General features: G+C 39.5%; 3 protein-coding genes across 4 annotated transcripts; all 3 read right to left on the bottom strand.

Annotated features, from left to right (window-relative positions):
- Positions 1-7981: 7981 nt before the first annotated feature.
- Positions 7982-9938, bottom strand: LOC133807320 (protein FAR1-RELATED SEQUENCE 9-like). 2 transcript variants are annotated; one of them, XM_062245575.1, is made up of 4 exons: positions 9205-9938; positions 8492-9015; positions 8331-8411; positions 7982-8233 (listed from the first exon to the last, which is right to left on the bottom strand). In XM_062245575.1, exons 1-4 carry the CDS (start codon positions 9890-9892, stop codon positions 8159-8161), a joined length of 1368 nt encoding a protein of 455 aa, XP_062101559.1. In that variant the 5' UTR covers positions 9893-9938; the 3' UTR covers positions 7982-8158. The 2 variants fall into 2 exon arrangements, with proteins under 2 accessions (XP_062101559.1, XP_062101558.1); XM_062245574.1 differs by having other exon boundaries at positions 8492-9938.
- On the bottom strand, positions 9931-10716 carry LOC133806924 (protein FAR1-RELATED SEQUENCE 5-like). Its single transcript, XM_062245017.1, has one exon. The coding sequence runs from the start codon at positions 10714-10716 to the stop codon at positions 9931-9933; it is 786 nt and encodes a 261-aa protein (XP_062101001.1).
- Positions 10717-11980: 1264 nt separating this feature from the next.
- Positions 11981-15364, bottom strand: LOC133807321 (probable beta-1,4-xylosyltransferase IRX9H). The gene is made up of 4 exons (XM_062245577.1): positions 14350-15364; positions 13113-13362; positions 12796-13009; positions 11981-12434 (listed from the first exon to the last, which is right to left on the bottom strand). The coding sequence occupies exons 1-3, from the start codon at positions 15147-15149 to the stop codon at positions 12839-12841; spliced, it is 1221 nt and encodes a 406-aa protein (XP_062101561.1). The 5' UTR covers positions 15150-15364; the 3' UTR covers positions 11981-12434; positions 12796-12838.
- Between the last annotated feature and the right edge of the window lie 5701 nt (positions 15365-21065).

Raw genomic sequence — 21065 nt, 5'->3', positions numbered from 1 at the left:
GCTCGAATCTGTCCTCGCCTATTCGAGGGTCAATGTCCTCACTTAAGACGACATTTTCCCCCTCGGCCCTTTGAGGTTTTTCAATCTCAGGATCAGCTAAGGGTTCCTGAGATTCCTCTTCACCTTGAATGGCCATTGCCAGCTGCCCGGGTTTAGATTTTCCCTTCATGGAAATGCTGTAGCATTCCCTGGCAGCGAGCTGATTGCCCTGGACAGTGCAGATTCCCGTTGAAGTAGGGAACTTCATTGAGAGGTGGCGAATGGACGTAACGGCCTCGAAGGCTAAGAGCGTAGGTCGGCCCAAAATGGCGTTGTAGGCAGCGGAGCAGTCAATGACCATGAACTCGAGGAGTTTGGAGACTGTCCGAGACCCTTCACCTAGGGTGATCACTAACTCGATCGTCCCAATTGCTGCTGATCCTTCTCCCGAAAAACCATACAACATCATGGAGGTTGCCTTCAGCTCGGCGACGGTCAAACCCATCTTCTCTAAGGTGGATCGGAATAGGAGGTTCACCGAACTCCCGTTGTCTATCAGTACCCACCTCACTCTCCAGTTGGCGAGCTGGACTGCTACGACCAGAGGATCATTGTGAGGGAACTGGACATGGCCCGCGTCTTCCTCCGTAAAAATGATTGGTTGCCTTTCCAATCGCTGTTGCTTTGACTGACGCTGTTCCGGAACGAACTCCACTCCGTTATGAGCCTTTAGTTCGTTCACGTATCTCTTCTGGGCGCCTCTGCTCGTGCCGGCCATGTACGGTCCCCCAGAGATGGTGGATATCTCCCCCCCTACCACAGGGGGAGGGACATCCTGATCTAACCGAGACCCGGGCTGACTGGTCGGGACTTCCGGAGCAGGTCGGTTTGCTGGAACCCTGTTCCATGCATATTGAGCCAAGGGGCCGGCTCGGATGAGAGTCTCGATCTCGTCTTTTAGATGTCTACAATTGTCGGTATTGTGGCCGACGTCGTTATGAAAATGGAAAAACTTAGAAGTGTCTATCTTCCCCTTGTGGTGCTTTAATGGCTCCGGCCTCTTCCAAGGGATTCGAGTAGAGTTGGCTAGGAAGATATTCTCCCTAGACTGGGTTAACTCAGTATAAGTCGCGAAGACGGGCTTAAACTTGTCTATGGATTTGTTCTTCTTTTGGCCGTGCAGACTGTTTTCGCCATTTCCCTTTCTTTTGCCTCCACCGGGCTAGTTGTTCTGTGTGACATTTTGGGTCGCTGCCACGACCTCCGTCCCCACTCCAGCGAGCTGCTCGGGGACCTGGCTGGTTCCCGCAGCTGAAGCTTCGGCTTCCTCCAAGTTTATCCATTCTTGGGCCCTGTTAAGGAATTCGTTAACCGAGCCGACTCCCTTCCTTTGTATATCCTTCCAGAGGTATCCTCCAACGAGGATTCCAGTTCTCATGGCCATGAGCTTGGAGCTATCATCCGCGTCTCTGGCTCGAGCAGCAACGTTCGCGAATCTGCTCAAATAGGCCTTCAGAGTCTCACCGAGCTGCTGCCTCACGTTAGCCAGGGAGTCGGCCTGAACACGGGCGGCCTGAGAGGCTCGGAATGCCCTTTTGAAGTCAGCTGAGAGTCTTCCAGGAACTGATTGACTGTCTTTTACTTTGCTTGAACCACTGCCTGGCAGGTCCAGTCAGTGTGGAAGGGAAGATTAAACATCTCAGCTCAGGGCCAATGTTGTGGGCCATCATCAGGGTGTTGAACATCCCTAGATGGTCCGGTGGGTCTCCGTCCCCATTGAACTTTGACAAGTGAGGCATATGGAAACCAGATGGGTACGTCGTCGCTGCTATACTGGGGGCGAAGAGTTCCATCTCGTCCCCTGAATCATATTCGTCTTTTTCTTTTTCTGATAGGAGCTTCCTCATCAGCTCCTCCATCTGAGTCAAGCGCTCGAGGGTTTGGTCCTGATGTCCTTGGTTATTCCGGGGCTATTCAACAGCTCCGGACCCATTGTACATATTTGGTGGGTTATTGCCCCTCCTATCTTGAGATAGGTTATTTGGGACATTCCCTCCGTTACGTACTTCGGATAGAGCTCCCCTTGAGCGAGCGGGGTCATCTCCTCCTGCTTGTTCCCCTCTATGAGAGTTGAGGCGATCTCGCAGGTCGCCTCCCTGGGTGGTTTGATGACTTTGCGCCGAACTCAGACGCTGGAGCAGGTCTCCCCCAGAGAGATCACTCCGGCGACTGCCAGTCCAATGGCTCCTGCTAGATAGGCTTGTTGTCCGCCTATGGTGCTGAGGATCTGGGCTTTCCCTCGGTGTCTTGCTACGCCGGGAAGGTCCTGCCGATGGTGGATTTCTCCTACTACTCCTGTAACGCCCTACTTCCTTAGAGCCGTTACTAAGTGAGCTTTAAGACAAAATAGTGCAATGAACTCGCTAACCGAGGTTTTGAAACAAAAGTGTGACTAATTAAAAGTTAAGGCTGTAATCTTTGAAAATGCGTTGTTTCATAAAGACTTCTAGTATTAAACATTTGGGATCCCAAAATAAGGTTCGAAAACTATTTACTTCCAAAAAAATAAGTTTACAATTGATCAGTCACAAAATCATAGATTATTACAGACATTTTCGAATAAACCCCCAACCAAAGTAGTCGGGCAGGCCAAACATGTACGCGTCGCTTCACGCTCTCCGTACTCATGGTTGGTTGACTCAGTCATTGCCCTTACCTGCAACACAGAGCACTCGTGAGCCGAAGCCCAGCAAGAAAAATCATGCAGAACATAACATATGCAAATATACAGTAAATCATAACAGATAATCCACAGAAAACAAGTCAACCATTAGACTAAGCAAACACGGCCATGCCGCCCCAGAAACCTTACCAAAGCCCTGGGGTATCGGTTCTCACCGCAAGGATCTCACACATATCCTCTGGGTCCCGGGCCCTGCCCTGACCATAAGCATCCCATGTGCTTAGTGTTACTTCCGGCTCCACTGCCGTACCCGGCCTATGCCGCACTCGGCCCTTGCCGTTCATTTCATTATAACCACATATAGCATAAATCAAGCAACATTCAAACAAATGCTAATTCAATTAAATCTGCACCCTAACATGTAATGCAGTATAGGGCCATGCCCGACAATCATCTCATCATGCAACATGCAATATAGGGCCGTGCCCCGCAATCACACTATGGGCCCACGCCCCATCCTACGGGTGTTATAGTTTTCTTACCTGACAATTCGATAGTTAAAATCACCTGACTCCTTGAGCACGATCCCACTCGAGCCTTAGCGCACACCTAGGCACAAACACAGGTCAAAGTCATCACCGAACCCCAAGTCCGAAAACCTAGCCTCGGGACCAATCCCGAGTCCCCCGGGAAGTCCTAGATCCACAAAACAAGGTGGCGGAGTCGAACCCCGAACCCTAGGTCAAAATCCCTCACAAATAGACCAAAAACCCCATTCTGGGCGCAGGGTAGCGCTACAGCGCTCAAAAGAGAGCGCTATAGCGCTACAAGCAGAATCATCACCACCCCAGAAAGAAGGCCTAGCGCTACAGCGCCCAAAGACTAGCGCTGTAGCGCTAGTTGCAGGCAGCCAAAACCAAAAATCGCTTCTTGCGATTTTCTTCTCCCATTTCAACTCCAAACTTGTCCAAGTCTTTCCCAAGCCCAAAAACAAACTTATACACACCTCACACTCATCCCAAGCATCCCAAGAACTCAATCCCAAGCTCAAGCAACCCAACAACTCAAAATCTACCATGAACAACCCTAAACCAGAAATTCATGTAAACCACAAAGATAGAGTCTTAGAAATCATACCATTAATGCAATTTCGACCTTGATTCAACCCTAGGCCTCCTTAGCTTGTTCATCATCAAAGCTTGACCTGCTTTTCCCCAAAAGTCCCATCCATCTAGCTCAAAAACACAGCTCAAACCAGTAAAGCCCTAAAACTGAAATCCTCAAGAACTTACCTCAAGTTTCAGATGTTCTTGCTAATCCTTGCCAAGTCTTCAAGTGTAACCTTAAGATTCTTGATGCTCAGCCTATCCTAGCTCCCCACTGAGCTTGACCTCAAGAAAAATGAAGAGAAGAGGTGCTAGAACCCCCAAACCGATCCCTTAGAAAACCCATCAGTTTTCTCTCTTTTCTTTCTTTCCTTTTTCCTTTCTTTTTCAGCCCCTTTACTCTATTCTACAAAATCCACTAAGTGTATAAAGCCTCATTTATTCTATCTTCAAAAGCCAATTGACCAAAATGCCCTCCCTATTAATTCTAAACCCTTTTACCCAAGTAGGGCCATTTTAGTCATTTACCCAATTCCCGCTAATCCTCAAGTGTCTCTAATATTTTCCCGTTGCTTCCCAATACCTGATAAATCACCAAAAAACCATTTTGAAACTGTAAACAACTTTGTAAACGTTATTATGGGATCCCATGTATAGTTTAACGTTTTTAATAAAATATATCCATTCCTTTTAAATCGATATTTTAACCCTGGCCATTAATAACACCTTGATGCACGTTTATGGCCTAATGACTCTTAATCCGAGTTAAGCACTATTTAAAAGTACACAGTGTGACGGTCTTGGCTAACCAAGGCATTACATATAGTTAGAAAGTTTCAGGATTAGGCTAGAACATATCAGAACACTTCTCAGCACCCACTCCCTCACTCTCACGTTCTCTCTCTCCCTATCTTGTGCTTGGAGGCTTAGGGGAAGCTATTGAAGGAAAATCTTAAGAATTGAGCTGGGAAAATTTCAGGAATTAAGCTAGGAGCAGGTGAGGGGGACAGCTGAGAATCAAAGTTGCTACTGGGTAAGATTACAGACTTTAATCTGTTGAATTTCTGGTTGGGTTATGAGCATGCTTAGGGATACTTGAGTTGGTGTATGGATTTGGGATTTAAGGAAGTTTGAGCTAGTATTTTAGGCCATATGTGTTGTTGTAAGGTGATATTGAGAGTTTTGGACCTAGTACTAGCTTAGGTATATGTTTGAATGGAATTCTATAGATTTGATTTGGAGGAAAAATGCAGAAAGAAGCTAGGTATTCTAGGTTCGCGGGGGCGCACCGTGTCCCGCGTGACCCCAGAGGCCTTAGGGGCCTGCTGTTTCATGAGTGCGCTGTGACCCTAAAGGGGCAAGTCGCAGCCCGCATGCCCTTAAGAGTTGGGGCTAGCGTCTCTGACTTGAGGGCGCGTCGCGACTCGCCTAGGCAGCCTTAGCCGAAATAGGTTTTTGGGCTCGGGGACTTAAACCTAAGCGCTTGGGATGAATTCTACTACCTGGTTTAGTAGAATTCGAGGTCTCGGAGGCTAGTATTTTATTCCAAAGCATTTAATTGGATTAGATTTTAATAGTTGTCTATTTTCGCTTGTGACTAGGGTAACCGTTAAGGCTCAGAATTGAGGATCGTGCTTGGGACCACTACATATCTTTAGCTCGGGATCCGAGGTAAGAAAATTGCACTCGAGTTGTGATTGGGGCTGAGATCCCCTGTAAATGGATATATGTGAGATTATAAATGTATTTGTGATTGGAAATATCTGGATATGCAGGTTAGCTTGTGTTGCTTTCAATTGTGTGTTCTGCAACTTGTATGTCTGCTATGTTTGATGTGAAAGTCCGACCTAAGGGAGCCGGAGTTGATGTTATGCGTACTGAACGTAGCTCAGCCTAAGCAAGCCGGTATCAGCTAAATAACTAGAGGGCTCAGCCTAAGGGCACCGACACCTAATTAAATGTATCAAGATTGAATTATATATTCAGATTTAACTATTACTGTTGCTTAGCTTATTACTTGTATTCTGCTGTTAATTGAGCTGGTTGATCTAAAGTTTATTATGCATATTCTGTTGTTGTCTATGCTTGTTGAATTTAGTTTTCTTACTGAGCCTTGGCTCATAGGTGCTACGTGGTGGAGGTAAAGGCAAGGAAAACTGGCGCTGGGGCGCTACTTCGAGACTCGACAGACTCCTTCATATCCTTCCTAGCGCTATGGCGCCCTTTTGATAGCGCTGTAGTGCTATTGACAGCATCAAAACTCGTACATATCTGCCCCGAAAAACATGATTTTCTCCAAATTAACTATATTTTCTTCCACTTTCACTTCATTCCACCCTTTTCATCAACTTATCATGGAAAACCTGAAACATGAACAAATGAGCATAATTCTGCAATAAAATAACCCTAAACTAATGAAAACCAACATAAAAAAACTAGACCATAAACGAGCCTAAAACTCATTTATCAAACATAGGGGGAAATTAATGACCTAGATATTCTAATCTCTTGAATTCTTGTTTTGTGTTAGTTATTTTCTTAAATCTTTATTTTCTTGAATTATTATTTGACTTGGATTGAAAGAAAAATAGTGTTTGGTAATTAACAACTTAAAGATTACTCTGTGAAATTGATTTAATATACCACTTGTTACAATATGTGCTTATGATATCAATAACTCCTATCGAGCCGGGAATTGAGCTCCATCGAACTTCATCGAGCCAAATCAAATTTTTCATAAAAATCTTCATTTTTAAGGCCCCATCGAGCTGGGCATCAAGAACCATCGAGTCTAATCAATTTTCTGCAAATTTCAAAGTTTCAGATCTGAAAAAAAAAATTATGCTCAAATCTATTCGAAAAAGTTACATTCATATTTTAACTGAATATTTTCTTGAGTTTAAGCTTTGGATCGTTAAAAAAAAAATGATGGTGTTAATGGTAGATGGGAGCTTCTATGGTGAGAGGATGTGGTGTTAATGGAGGATCACCTTCCACTTTAATGGTGAAACTCCTCCTCGTAGTGAAGGATGATGAGGGATGATTTTTAACATTTTTTCACAATAATGTGCTGGCGATGATAGTGGTAGTAGTGGTTGGGAGATGGAGAGAGAGCAACTAAAAGGTAGAAACAAGAATATGTCAGGAGTATTTTTGTCATAAGATAGACATTGTCATATTTTACAAATTAAGCAAGAATATGCACGAAATTAAGCATAGTTTTTCAAATTCACTTTGAAAAATAGACGACGAGTCAACTTTTATTTTTTTAGTGTCTGAGATCCCAAGTTTTTCAACTATTACTATCTCAATGAGAATGTGGCCAAGGAATCCAACAACACCTAACCAAACAGCTGCAGCCTTCAAAAGAATGAAAATCTTCTGGCTTAAAACTCTCTGTCCCCCTTCTGTCTCTCTAATTAAAAATGGACACGTACCTATTACTTTTAACCTCACGTGATTAACAAATAAGGCATATCAGTTAACACTCTGTTACTCTTTTCCGTTACTTTTAGAATCCTTAATTTATAAATCTATTCTTTTGTCAAATATTATGACAATATTTGTTCCTCGGTCAAATATCTTAATTAACAATCTGTCAATATTTTTTAAATTGAGAAAAAATCATACATTTCCTTTAAAAACACTATAATAAGTCTATAATGTAATTTTTTTTAAAGTGAATTGTCCAATTATTTATTAATGCCTGTCAGAATTACCTTTCAAAAAAGTATATAGCTACACATATTATTTTATTAAAATTGTAATATTTTTAACTTTTTCTTAATTTGTTTCTATATACCATATTAGTTAATTTGTGTATTTCATCCCATTCATATTTAATTTTTTTTTTTGAGTAAATAGGAATTTGTGTAATGAAATTCCAATTTACACAATTAATTGTGATGAGTTTTTTTTTCTTTTATTTCACTATCTTTTTATTTTTAATTTTATAGTGTCTTTATCCACTATAAATTTTTTTTGTTTAACGCCTATATTTTCTTTACACTAATAATAATAATAATAATAAAGTTTGAGTAAAAAAATTTCTTTTTTTAGATTGTAGTGATTTTTTTTATATAAATAAAATTATGGGATTATAGTATAATCATACTAATAAAAAAATTTCAATACAAAAATATCTTTTAATATTGTATATATATATATATATTGCTGAATGTGATTCTTAGAAACGAGAGAATACATATATTAATATTGCAATAAAAGAGTCCAAACAATGATTACCATTTCAATGGATGAAGGTAAGTAAGAAATTAACACAATTTTTTAAGGCAAAATGAAAACAACTACTAACTGAAAGTAATACACACCAAAAGAGATAACGGGGAGAGTAAACTTCAAAAAATAGAATATAATGAATAGATTTAAATCAGTGTTCAAATTCATCAGGAGCAAGTGATGTATTTTTGTTGAACTCTCCATTCATATTCAAACTTGATGAAACCTGACAATATAAATATATTAATTTAAGTGAACTAAGATAGATAAATTATATTTAGATTAAAAAAAATATAGGAATAATAAATAGTTTTAATGCTTACTTGACTAAAATGAAAAGGTGATGTGAGAAATGAACTTGATATATTTGGTTCAATTGGAGCCGCGTTATGATTAGACAACACCTGCGTAATACACATATGAATAAGAAAAATGTATAAGACTAAAATGTATATATATATATATAAATTATTTATACTTTTACCTCTTCTACTGATAAATTTTGATGGGAAATGTTTTTCTTTTTCTTGCTCTTTTCAAGAACACCTTTTGGTCTACGAGATTTACCACTCATTTTGCCTTTTTTCTTCACACCCTTTAACTTGGTGTCAATTGGATTGCCAACATCATTCTTATATATTCCAGGAATTTCTTCTCCTCGTAAACATGCCTCAACATCATCGAATGTTCGTTTAAAACCTTGTATAGCAACTTTATAAGCATTCTCAGATATCGATCCCCTTGTTGAGATTTGTGTGTAAGCTCTACTTAATTCTTTGTAACGTCTTGCCATGCATGTTTTAGGATCATCAAGATGTGTATTTTCATATCTAAAAGTTATAGTGCCTGTCTTGGCATACTTTGTCCATCTTTTCAAAATGTATTGAGAAGGAATTTTTCCTATATTACGGGAAGAAAAAACCTTAAGAATATGTGAGCACAATATTCCAGCAAACTCAAACTTCTTGCAACTACATGTCACTGTGTCATTTGATGAGTCATGGTTAACTGTATGATGGAAACGTTTTCCATTAGGAGTGAGCTTGTATATTTTTTTCATTCCTAACTCACAACAAATCTCCATAACACAATTATATGCTTTTGAAAACTCAAATTCAAACATTTTCAAAATTGATGGGGTGTATACAGTTGCAGCATGATTTAGAATATCAATTGGAAGAGATGGTGGTAACTTACGTTGAGTTGTTTTGAAGTCTGCTTTGGACTCTTCATAACGACGATCATCAACCAACCTTTCAAAATGTTGAAAAAACCGCAACATACTATGTTGGTAGCTAACATAATGTTTCAAAACATTATTCATACTCTCACTCCGTTGAGTAGTTGTCATATTTGCACAAAAACTATCTCTACCATATACCAAAGCCCATTTCTCTTTTAATTTGAACATTCGTTCCAACCAATCGTTATCTTTGAGATTATATCTTTCAAGCATCTTCTTCCAAACTTCAATGAATTCATCTTCTTCCTCGAATTCATATATACAGTCACCAAAATCTGTTGCAAATTGACGAAATTTTTGAAAAACACTACTAAGGTGTTTTGCTGCATTTTGATAGATATGCCAAATACATAGACGATGATAAGTTTCCGGCCATTGTGATTCTAAGGCATTGGCCATTGCTGTATTTTGATCCGTAAGAATGGTTTTTGGCTTTTTTCCCAACATTGCTTCTGAAAATGTATCAAATAACCATATAAAAGTTTCGCAAGTTTCATCATATAGTAATGCTGCACCGAATAAAGTGGTTTGTTTATGATGGTTTACCCCAACAAACATTGCAAAAGGCCTACAATCATGATTTTTTCTATAAGTTGTGTCAAAGCAAACAACATCACCAAAGTGAGAAAACGATTCCATCATTTTTGCATCTGCCCAAAAAAATATTAGTTATCAAATCATCATTGTCTGCTTGCAAAGCATAAAAAAAAATTAGGATCTTCTGACTTCATACGCTGAAGATATTCAAGAACCCCGCCTGTATCTCCTGTTCTCATTTGGATTGTTCTTTTTGTGAGTATATAATTCCGACAATCATCAAGAGTAAATCCAAGATTATCACGCCCACCAGCTCTCCTAACCATTAGTTCTAAACTAGCCTTAGGAGCAATTCCAGAATCCTCAGCCAATTCAATTTCAACTGCTTGGGCAGCAGTTAATTTCCTTTGGGATCGATGCAAATGACTCTTGGTAGGACTTGAAGTCACATGACTATGCTCTTCTATAAATTCAACAACTTTATATTTTCCTGTTTGACGAGAATTTATTTTTATCTGTGCTAGACAACCAAACCTTGTTTCAGCAAGATGGCGTTTCACATTAACATCTCGTTTATCTGTTCCACGAAAACCTTGACAAGAACAACAAAAAATTCTATCCTTCATTTTCCCATCTTTATCCTTATGTCCTTTACTTCTTCGAATGCTAAAACCTACATTGTAAGCATAAGTATTATAAAAATTATATGCTTCTTCTTCAGTTTCAAATTCCATACCAACCTTAGGTATCACTTCATCACGAATACATGCATGGATCATTTTGATATTTTTCTCACTTCCAATGCTAGCTTCAATATCTTTGCTATTATCTTGCAATACTTCTTCAAAGCTCACAGTATGATTTTCTTCATTATTCTTAAATTCTAATCTTCGATGCGGGAGAAAATCTTCTATAATATTATTGTCCATATCTATCATCAACATTAACAAAAATATAAATTTAGAAATTAATAGTAAAGATTTTTCTTCTATGAAATAAAATATTAAGCTAAACCACAAAGGTAAAAATATCAATTCTATTTCTTAAGCAATTGTTATTCAGACTATTTCTCTTATAATTTTTTTTGACAAAGAGCAATTACTCATCAATTTCTCTTATTTTATAGTACCAACAATAGATATTAAGTAACTATGAATCTATAATATGTCAAAAGATTAAAATTAAAATTAACAAATTCTATATAAAACAATCAATAGCTCATCAAATCAATATAAATAAAAAAAATATATTATAAAAAATCACCTTTGTTATCGGGTAAATTTGTTTAATCAAAAGAACTTATTTTTAAACAATCAATCTATACAATCAAAATACCTTTAAAAAACAATCAATCTATCAAATCAATATAATATAATATAAAATAAATATTATAAGTCCTAATCATTATTCTTTTACAATAAAATAAAATAAATTAAAATAATATATAATATAATTGTTTAAATGAATGGCATCAATTGGAGGAATGCTCACCATAAATCTTTTCTCTATTGCAGGCTTGGATATTGCTGCATGTGATATTATTGAATGTGATTCGCTTTTTGCAGAAAGAAATTCAATATCCCTGATATTTTTTCTAGTTTAGGAGAGTGTGCTCTCAATCTTCTGAAAGCATAATAAAAAGAGGAACAGAGAGGTGATTGTTAACTGAATGATATTTGACCGAGAGGAACAAATATTGTCATAATATTTGACAAAAGAATAGATTTATAAATTAAGGATTCTAAAAGTAACGGAAAAGAGTAACGGAGTGTTAACTGATATGCCTTATTTGTTAATCACGTGAGGTTAAAAAAAATAGGTACGTGTCCATTTTTAATTAAAGCGACAGAAAGGGGACAGAGAGTTTTGAGCCCGAAGATTTTCATTCCCTTCAAAAGGGGTGCAGTTTAGGAAGTTCTTGCTCAATAACTTAATTTCCACCACCTTCGATTTATCATATAAAACAGGAGCACATGATTTGCACATCAAATATACCCAAAATCACATGGGGAATACAACAAAGGCAAAGAATCAGCGCAATGACTATTTTCTAGTGCAAACTCAATATTTGTAGAAGTCAGACTCAGAACATTGCGGTTCTGAATCAAAACGTCCTCATTCAACGACACTTGAAAGAACAAATAATAAAAAATTGGCCTTGTGGAGAAAATCAAAAGTGCCCACCATTTGGAATATCAGATAAGGTGCATCTTTACTTCTTACTTTTACAAGAGAGGTAATGTGCCAACGGCGCCACCTATACCTCATCATACAAAGTAAATACCAAAGGCAGACTGTCTTGAAAATTTGAAAATATTTTGGACAAGGATGCCATTGATATCATACAAAGCTTTACATCATATGACAGTATGAATCCTCAACAAACTTATCCGTTGCATTTCCGAGGGATAAGGATGGTAACTGTTTTGTCTATCAAACAAGAGAAGACAGTAAAACAAGCACCAGAACTCTACAACAATATCGATGACAATGTTTTTGTAAAAGAATATCAAGCAGGGGGAAAACAATATTTGATCCTCTGTTTCTATCATTGCCAATTGTGTCCATTTTGATGCTGATTAATCTTTGGCTGTCGGCAATTCCCCCAATCTATCCAGGGGGACGAACCAATGAGATGAAATATTATCTGTCATGAAAGTCTACTGATCAGATGTTTTCTTTCAAGGTAAGAAGTTAATTTTGGTAAATTTACTGATAAGAAGATTTACTTAATGATAAGAAACTGATTTTGCTAAATGAAGAAACCTTCACACCCCTAAAAAGAATCTTAATGATGAAGCATGGCTAGCTATTCGTTCGCCCTACCAAACTAGTAGTAAGGTGAGCTATGTGCAGAAATTCGTCTCTCCAAAACAAAGCTATTATCTGATAATGAACTTGTGGCTTTTTTAATTCCACCGCTGCCCAACTCAGGTGCGGTGCATCTATCCATGATCCATCACTTGTGACTGGAGAGATTGGAATAAAGAGTTAAAGAAAAATCATACCTCTCGTAAGCTACAAGTATCAAAACTGCTAGATTGATGTCAATCACTTGAGAGGGATAGCAACATCAAGGTACTTTTGGAGCAGCCATCCACTGGGATAAACACGACCGTGAGCTTCCAAATGAAGATGCCAGTTCATTATCCTTGAACAACCCACAGGTGTACCTTCCATCTGACTTTCATCCTCAACCACTTGCTCTAAAAAAGTTGTCTCCTACATAGTAAGCAAAATGTCAATTAGCTGTGAGTGAATTGCAGCTTGATGATATGTAGGAAAACTGAAGAAAACTACAAAATTGCAATGACATTAATCATACTTGGAAACCCTCCTTTACTGTGTCTAACTGTCGAACGGGAATTGATGCGGGGCGTCGCCATCTCTTTGGATCCCACAAAATTGTGCTGTTGAAAGCAAATCCTGACATATCAACATGAAATCTTCGTAGTCTCTTACTTTTCTCATTAGTATGCCATCCAACGACTTGACTCCCATTGCACACTGGACCTTCCAATATGGCTTTGTTTTTGCTTTGTGCAAGCATTGCAACTGGCCAAGTGCCGAAACGACTAGAATATATATATATATATATATATATATATATTTTTATCAAAATAAACATTTGCAATATGGAAAGATTGATATGTAGGGTACACAATCAATGGTGATAATGGTTTGCATTTATAATATTCCATGATAATTAACTCCACATAGAGAAACAATTTGTAGCAATTGCTGTCAATCAAGTCATAAAACCAAATGATCAATTATGCATTTGTTTTTTCTTTCCCTTTTATAATCCTTAGAAAGAATAAAATCTTAATAAATTTGGGATGACCTTTGTCTCTTTTCAAAAAAAAAAAAAAGGAATAAAAATCTTGCAATAAGCATCTATCACATTTTCAGTCTCAAGAGTAACAACCAAATGTAAAAGGAAAAAGGGGACAGAAAATGAAATGTACAACGCATGCAAGAAGAATGAAGTATCAGAACCTTAGATTGTTACACAATACAACATAGTTCCACAGTCCATATGTTTGCTATTTGAATAGAAACACAGAAAAAGAAATATCAATGGTCCAAGTGTATTTTACAAGGAACCATTTTTCAAATTGTAAAACAAACACGCCAAAAAACAGCTCAAGAACTCAAGCTTAACCCAGAAAACACAAATCCCCAGACCATGCATACATCATTTTGTACGCACAACTTCCTATGTCCAATTTTTTTTTTACCATATTTAAGTATAACTCGAAGAAATATCTTGCGGAGAAAGCCGACCGATAACAATCCTAGTAACAACGAAAAGATTTAACAGATAACCAACAAGGAGAAGAAAATCCAGATTTGTTACAAATCACCAAAGCTAACTCAAACACATCAGCGAAATTCTAAATTTTAGAGCAGCAGATCAGCACGAATCATCAGGGGGAGCTGGCTTATAATAGAGATACTTTGTTAAGATACCTTCATAATACCCAATACCAATAACAAAGACATGAAATTACTCAAAACATCACAAACACTTATAATTATAGAAAGAGAGTAAGACATACCTAATGCTTCTCAAGCTGTAGAACAATTCAAGCGAATATATGTTGTCATCATCAGCAAAATAAACAATGCCATCGAGCCTGTGATGCTCAATATGCTCCAAAGCAGTGTTCCTCTGATGCACACCTCGGTCCTTTACTTCCGTCGAATTCTTAACACAAACCAAATGCCTATACATAACGCCAGTCTTCCTCAAAATCTCGGCGGTCTCCATCGACGCCGAATTCATTTCCACCACAATCCACAGCAATGGCGGAGGCACCAGTCTCAACACCTGCCCCAACCTATTCAAGAAATACGCCTGCAAAGGCCGATTATATGTCGGAGTCACCACAATCAGCTCTGTCTTCGGCACAAAAACAAGCTCATCGTTCGACTTGGCCTGGGTCTCGACGCCAAGCCTCACGTCCACCATAAAATCCTGCTCAGGCTTCACAACCCGATCTCCACTGCCGCCGGCTTCGGCGGCCTCGTCTTCGAATCTCACGTTCACGTGCGATGGCTTTATGTCAAAGGAGAAATCCCGAGCCAGAATGTCGTCGACGTGACCTAAGGGCATCATTCCGAGCAGGAAGCCAATCAAGAAGAAAATCGCCCACCTGCCAAAGGCTTTCCTCAACCCTGGAGGTCCCTTGCGGCGAAAGTTAAGAGCGAAAGCGGCGACGGCGGAAGGAAGGGTCGAGGGTGAGTATTTAGAAGTAGTGGAGAGGAGGTTCTTGTGAGAAGGAGAAGAAACGGAGGCGCCATTCTGGTAGGGGCGGTCATGGTGAGCTGGCGAAAGAGTTCTCCGGATCGATGCCATTGTTGTTGTGCAATGAATTGAGTGCTACATAATCCAAAAAAAATCCAATGTCCGATGGTTTTTGTTCAAGAAATGAGGATTAGTGGAGTTGATCAAACTTTAAGTTCGAAGGAAGACGGAAACCAATTTTGAAGCGGCTGAGATCTCTCTTTAACATTCTTTCTTTGAGCTCTTCTTCAATGGAGTTTCCTTCCTTCTTTCTTTTGACCCGACCCTATTTAACCGAGGAGTGAGATTTAAGACTTTTTATTTTTTTAAATCAATTTGTTTGTAGTGATTTAATCATTGTACACGTGGCAGTGGTTAGAAAATTAATTATGTAAATGTCCTATTACCCTAGATATTACCCTAGAGACGTTAAAATGTTATTTTAAAATATATAATTGATGTTTTAGACCAAAAAGTATGAGTGAAGGCTCATTTAATGAAACTTAAATAGAAAATATTTGGACATTCATTAAGATTATACAAGTGTTATATTGGGATCCCAAAACATTGTTTAAAATATAATTACAACTCAAAAGTTAGCCACAGTCGTCCTAGGCGACAAAATCGATTATTTACACAACGTTCCTCAAAATTACCCCAGTCGTGGCAGCCAGGTAGGCCAAACATGTATGTGTCACTCCATGCCCTCTAACTCATGCTTGGTTGACTTTTCCTTTGCCCTTACCTGTACCATAGAGCACCCGTGAGCCAAGACCCAGTAAGAAAACTCCACAAACATAGCATATAACAGTTTACCTCAGTAAACGCATAACTTAAATAGATATAAGAAACAATTAACATAGCGCCTAAGCCAATCAAGGTGCGTTACCAGGCACCAGGTTCAAGGTCTTCACCGAGCAGATGAGTACAACACCTGTAACACCCCAAGTTGCTAATAAGGTTTAGGACCTTGATTAGCATGCCTGGATGGCAATAAGTGAATTAACATGATAATATATATGAATTTAAGTGAGTATGTGATTAGAATGCATATTTAGGTGGTATAAATATGCGTGTGGGCCCCGTTTGTATTAGGGGTAAATTGGTAATTTTAGCCCGCTGAGGGCATAAATGTGATAATTGTATTATGTGATGTGTACCACGTGAGTGTGGTGATGTTAATGTGATGCACGTGCCAAGACAGTCCTAGGGAGCTAGTTAACTTAAAAGTCACAACGAGATTTTATACCCGGCTCGGGAGGAGCCTAGGGGTACTTTGGGGAATTTCGTAAGTTGAGTTGAGAATTAGTGGTTAATGGTTATTGGAGATTGAGTAACCTGAGTAACCATTAGTAATTGCTGAGAGTAACAAGTTTAGATGAAAGAAGTGGTAGAATTGTAAGAAAGTAGGAATGACAGAAATGGCCTTGAGGTTTAGTTAAAGGGGGAATAGATGGAAGGGCAAAGTGGTCTTTTGGCAGGGATTTAGATTACTTCAGCTAAGGGAAAGATCATTCACGTTATTTCACTTGGGCAATTCAGTTTGTGCTGAAAGAAAAAGAGAATTAAGGGCAAAAAGGAAGAAAGGAAGGGAGTTGGGAATTCTGAGATTTAGGAGAGGAATCAAGGTGATTTAAAGCAATTAAAGCCAAGCAAAAGTCAAGATTGGTCAAAGGTAAGTTTTATCTCTGAAATCTCTGTGTTTTTAGTAAGTTTTTATAGAATTTAGGTTGGAATTGAAAGATGGTTTGTGGCTGGCTTGTTTGGGAATTCAGCTTGTGAAATCAGAGGGCATAACTTAGGGCTGGAATCAAGGGAGCTTAAGGTTGAATTCTCTACTTGAGGTAAGGATTCTATGCAATTATGAAGTTTGTTTCTGTTGTGGCTTAAGGAATTTGAAGTATGGTTTAGGTTTTTGTAGGCTTTGGTCTGAATTTCTAAACTTACTGGTTTGAACTATTGAAATTTGGAATCAAGTGTGATTTATGGAAGTGATTATGTATCTATACTTGTGGATGATGTTTAAAGGTTGTTAGATGGTTTATCTGGGGTTTTAAATTAGTTTTGGGATTTAGATATGTGTTTGGGTTGAGTTGGAGGTGTTTTGGCTCGGGAAAAACGCAGGGGAAAACCCAGATTTCTGGGTTCGAAAAGGGGCGCCGCGGCGCGAGGCTGCTTCAGGGTTGGGGAATGCTCTCTGACTTGTTGGGCGCCGCGGCCCTCAAGGGCAGCGCCGCAGCGCTAGGCTATTTTCAGAACAAGGAATTTTGCAATGTTGGGCTTTTGCTCTGGGGGTTCGGGGGATGTTTCCGATGTATTGTTTTAGGAATTTTGGGATTCTGAGAGTGTGAGATTGGTCCCGGGAAGTGGTTTTGGATTGGTTAGTATTAAAGGATGTTTTATGTGTGTTGTGACTAGGTCTTCGGAGAGGCTCGGGATAGAGGACCGTGCTCGTGACCTTGGTGCACTGTGAAGCTCCGGATACAGGTAAGAAAACTGTAACACCCGTAGAGCAGGGCATGGGCCCACATAGTGTTGTATTATTGCTAGGATGTAGCTTTAAATGAACTATTATATGTTTGATTGTTGTTTGCGAATGCTATATGTGGTTATAGCAGAATGAGCGGCGAAGGGCCGAGAACGGCAGTGGGGCCGGGAATACCACTTAGCACATGGAGTGCTTGTGGTTAGGGCGAGACCCCAATGGATACATGGGATATCCTTACGGTATGGACCGAGAACCCAGGCTTTGGTAATGCTTCTGGGCCGGCATGGCCATATATGTGTTAAAATCTTAAGGGCTGTCAGATTATTCTATGGATTGCCTAACATGTTGGTTATATAATATGCTTATGTTATGTGTTGTATGAGTTTTATTGCTGGGCTTCGGCTCACGGGTGCTCGGTGTTGCAGGTAAGGGCAAGGAGAAAGTCAACCAGCCATGAGTACGGAGAGCGTGGGGACGACACGTACATGTTTGGCTTGCCCGACTGCCTTGGTTGGGGGCATTTTGAGAAATGGCTGTATTAAACTATGTTTTTGATAATTAGTCATTTGTAAACCTATTTTGAATTGTAAATATTTTGCAAACCTCATATTGGGATACCGAATGTTAAACTTTTAAACTGTTAACGAGTTAGAGTACTTTTAAAGATTACAGCCTATATTCCTATTTAATCACACTTTTATTATTAAAACCTCGTCTAGCGAGCTAATTGCACATCTTAAACTCACTTAGTAACGGCTCTAAGGTAGTAGGGTGTTACAACACCCTAGATGGACATGCCATGGCGGCCCGCATTCAGCATGCTTATCGTCGTTTCCAGCCCTTGTCAATCCCGGCCTGTGCCGATCCTGACCTTTGTCGATCTTGGCCTTCGTTGATCAGTCACAAACACATATACATGACATAACATTTATAAACATTCATACATAACACTGAACATAGATAATCGGGTCATGCCCTGCTCTATGGGCACAAACAATTTTCTTACTTGAGTATCAAGCTGACCGCATAGTGGATCCCGAGCACGGTCCCTAAACCCGAGCCCTAGCGGTAAAACCTAGTCACAACTTCATAAAAATAAATATCCATCAAACCCTATACCAATTAAAAGCTTCAAAACAATATTCTAGTCTCCGAGACCTCGAATTCTACTAAACCAGGTAGTAGAACCCTTCCCGAGCCCTTAAGTTTGGGTTCCTGAGCCTAAAAATCTGTCTTAACCATTTCCCCTAATTAGAGCCGCGACCCAACCCCTAGGACCACGACACGCTACAAGTTAGAGAGCCTAAGGCTCTCTCCTAGGGGACACGAGCCTAAGTTAGATATTTACGAGATATTTAACTATTTTGAATGTAAATATCATAATTGTTTGCTATTATTTTGTTATTCTTGTAACGCAAGTTAAGGATGGCCCATAGGCCCATATGTACATCCATGAGTTGATAAATAGGACTCATAAGATTCATTTAGGGGGGGGGGGGGGGGGGAGGGGATATTTTGTATTCAGAGCAAAATAGTGCTTTCATACGTAGTATTTGTATCAAGCTTCAAGACTTTTGAAACTCGGTGAACCCTTGTTCGTTGATCGCAGGATTTGGAGTTCTACATCAATAAATAAACTAAGTGGACGTAGGTCATTACCAATCCTTGGGGCCGAACCAGTATAAAATCCTTGTGTTGTTTATATTCTTGTATTTAGTTCTTTAATTCATATTGTAACGTCCTAAATTTGCTAATAAGGCTTAGTGTCTTGATTAGTGATTTGGGAGGGAAAAATTGATTTAACTATATTAATACGTAGATTAAATGATTATGTGATTAGAAATGCATGTTTAGGTGAATTAGATATGCATGTGAGCCCATTTCGGTTAATAGGGGCATAATTGTAATTTTGGCACGTTGAGGGCATAAATGTGAATTATATGTATGTTGTGCCTGATAACACAAGATTGTGGTGATGTATTTGTGATGTGTGATCCGAGACGGTCCTAAGGAGCGGAATAGCGAAATAGTCACAATGGGTCGAATACCCAACTCGGGGTGAGCCTAGGGGTATTATGGGAACATAGTGTGTGTTCGGGATTACTGGATAACGAGTAGCAAGTTAATGGTTGTTTAAGTATGTCGAGGGTTAAATGGGGAATTATAGGAACACTCAAGGAATTAGCGGGATGTGGCAAATGGCGGGATTGCCCTTGGTGGCATTAGAGGATTGAGGATAGACTTAGGGTCATTTTTGGGACTTAGGTGGCTGAGGATAGGCTTAAGCTGATCAAAACACAATTTTGGAACTTAGAAGAAAATAGGACAACCTCAATTCTCCCTCTTTCCCTCTACTCGACACTTTCTCTCTCCCTCTATAAGCTTGGAAGCTTTGTGAATTATTGAGGAGTTGGCTAAGGAATTAAAGAACTGGAAGCTAGAAGTGTTGGAAAGTTAGCTCAGGTCGAATTCTCAGTGAGGTAAGGGTTCAAACTTGGTTTTTTTTTTCTGTTTAATTCTATTGTGAACCAAAAGCTTGCATGAGAGTTGGACTTTAGATTGGTTTTGAGTGTTGGTGAGGATATGGAATGATTCTGGGGTTGTTGTGATGTTTAGGTTGTGTGGATGAGGATTGTAGACTTAATTCTAAGTTTAGATGTTGTTTGGGGTGTGATTTGGTGGTTTAGGCTCGGGGAAAAAACACAGAGAAATGGTGGGATTTTTGGGTTTTAAGGCTCGAGCCATGACCCTGTTCATCAGGCGTTGCAGCCCGCTTGAACACAGAGGCTTGGGGCCCTCGAAATTTGGCCTAGGAGCCGCAGCCCATGTCCCTTTGATGAGAGCCCAAGGCTCTCTGACTTGAGCGCGCCGCCACCCTTAAGGGGCTGGGCCGTGGCTCAAATAGGAAATGTTGGCCATTTGAGGGTTTTAAGCTCGGGAACCCAAATGTTAAGGCTCAGGAAGGATTCTACTACCTGGTTTAGTAGAATCCGAGGTCCCGAAGGCTAGTATTTTAATCCAAAGTTTTAATTGGTTAAGGATTGATGGAAATCTACTTATTATGGCATTGTGACTAGGATTTACATCAAAGCTCGGGTTTAGGGGATCGTGCTCAGGATCACGTTAATATATCAACTCGGGACATAGGTAAAAAAACTGTTTGTGCCAGTAGAGCAGGGCGTGGCCCTATTATTTGTGTTTCAGGGCATGACCCTAATATTTGTGTTTAATATATGTGCTTAATATATGTGTGAATACTTGTAAATACTATGCTATGTTGTGCATGATTATGAATGAGCGACGAAGGCCGAGAACGGCGAAGGCCAAGAATGGCGAAGGTCAAGAACGGCAAAGGCCGGGAATGGCGAAAGCACGCTGAGTGTAGGCTGCTAGGGCGAGACCCTCTAAGGGTGCTGTATCCATCCGCTTGGTGAAGATCGCGAACCCAGGGCTTGGTAATGCACCTGGGTCGACATAGGTCACTATATGTTTAATCTGTT

This window comes from Humulus lupulus, chromosome X (genome assembly GCF_963169125.1).
Source record: "Humulus lupulus chromosome X, drHumLupu1.1, whole genome shotgun sequence".
NCBI lineage: Eukaryota > Viridiplantae > Streptophyta > Magnoliopsida > Rosales > Cannabaceae > Humulus > Humulus lupulus.
The sequence above is the reverse complement of the archived record's forward strand: the minus strand, read 5'-3'. Positions and strand labels throughout refer to the sequence as shown.

What these genes read in the sequence shown, in the direction of transcription:
- LOC133807320 (XM_062245574.1), bottom strand. Translation starts at nt 9,892, where the DNA reads ATGATGGAATCGTTTTCTCACTTTGGTGATGTTGTTTGCTTTGACACA. An exon ending in AAAATTTATCAGTAGAAGAG is followed by an intron (nt 8,412 to 8,491) that starts GTAAAAGTATAA and finishes TGTATTACGCAG; the next exon opens with GTGTTGTCTAATCATAACGC. An exon ending in CACCTTTTCATTTTAGTCAA is followed by an intron (nt 8,234 to 8,330) that starts GTAAGCATTAAA and finishes TTATATTGTCAG; the next exon opens with GTTTCATCAAGTTTGAATAT.
- LOC133806924 (XM_062245017.1), bottom strand. Translation starts at nt 10,716, where the DNA reads ATGGACAATAATATTATAGAAGATTTTCTCCCGCATCGAAGATTAGAA.
- LOC133807321 (XM_062245577.1), bottom strand. Translation starts at nt 15,149, where the DNA reads ATGGCATCGATCCGGAGAACTCTTTCGCCAGCTCACCATGACCGCCCC. An exon ending in TACAGCTTGAGAAGCATTAG is followed by an intron (nt 13,363 to 14,349) that starts GTATGTCTTACT and finishes TATATATTCTAG; the next exon opens with TCGTTTCGGCACTTGGCCAG. An exon ending in CAGTAAAGGAGGGTTTCCAA is followed by an intron (nt 13,010 to 13,112) that starts GTATGATTAATG and finishes CTTACTATGTAG; the next exon opens with GAGACAACTTTTTTAGAGCA.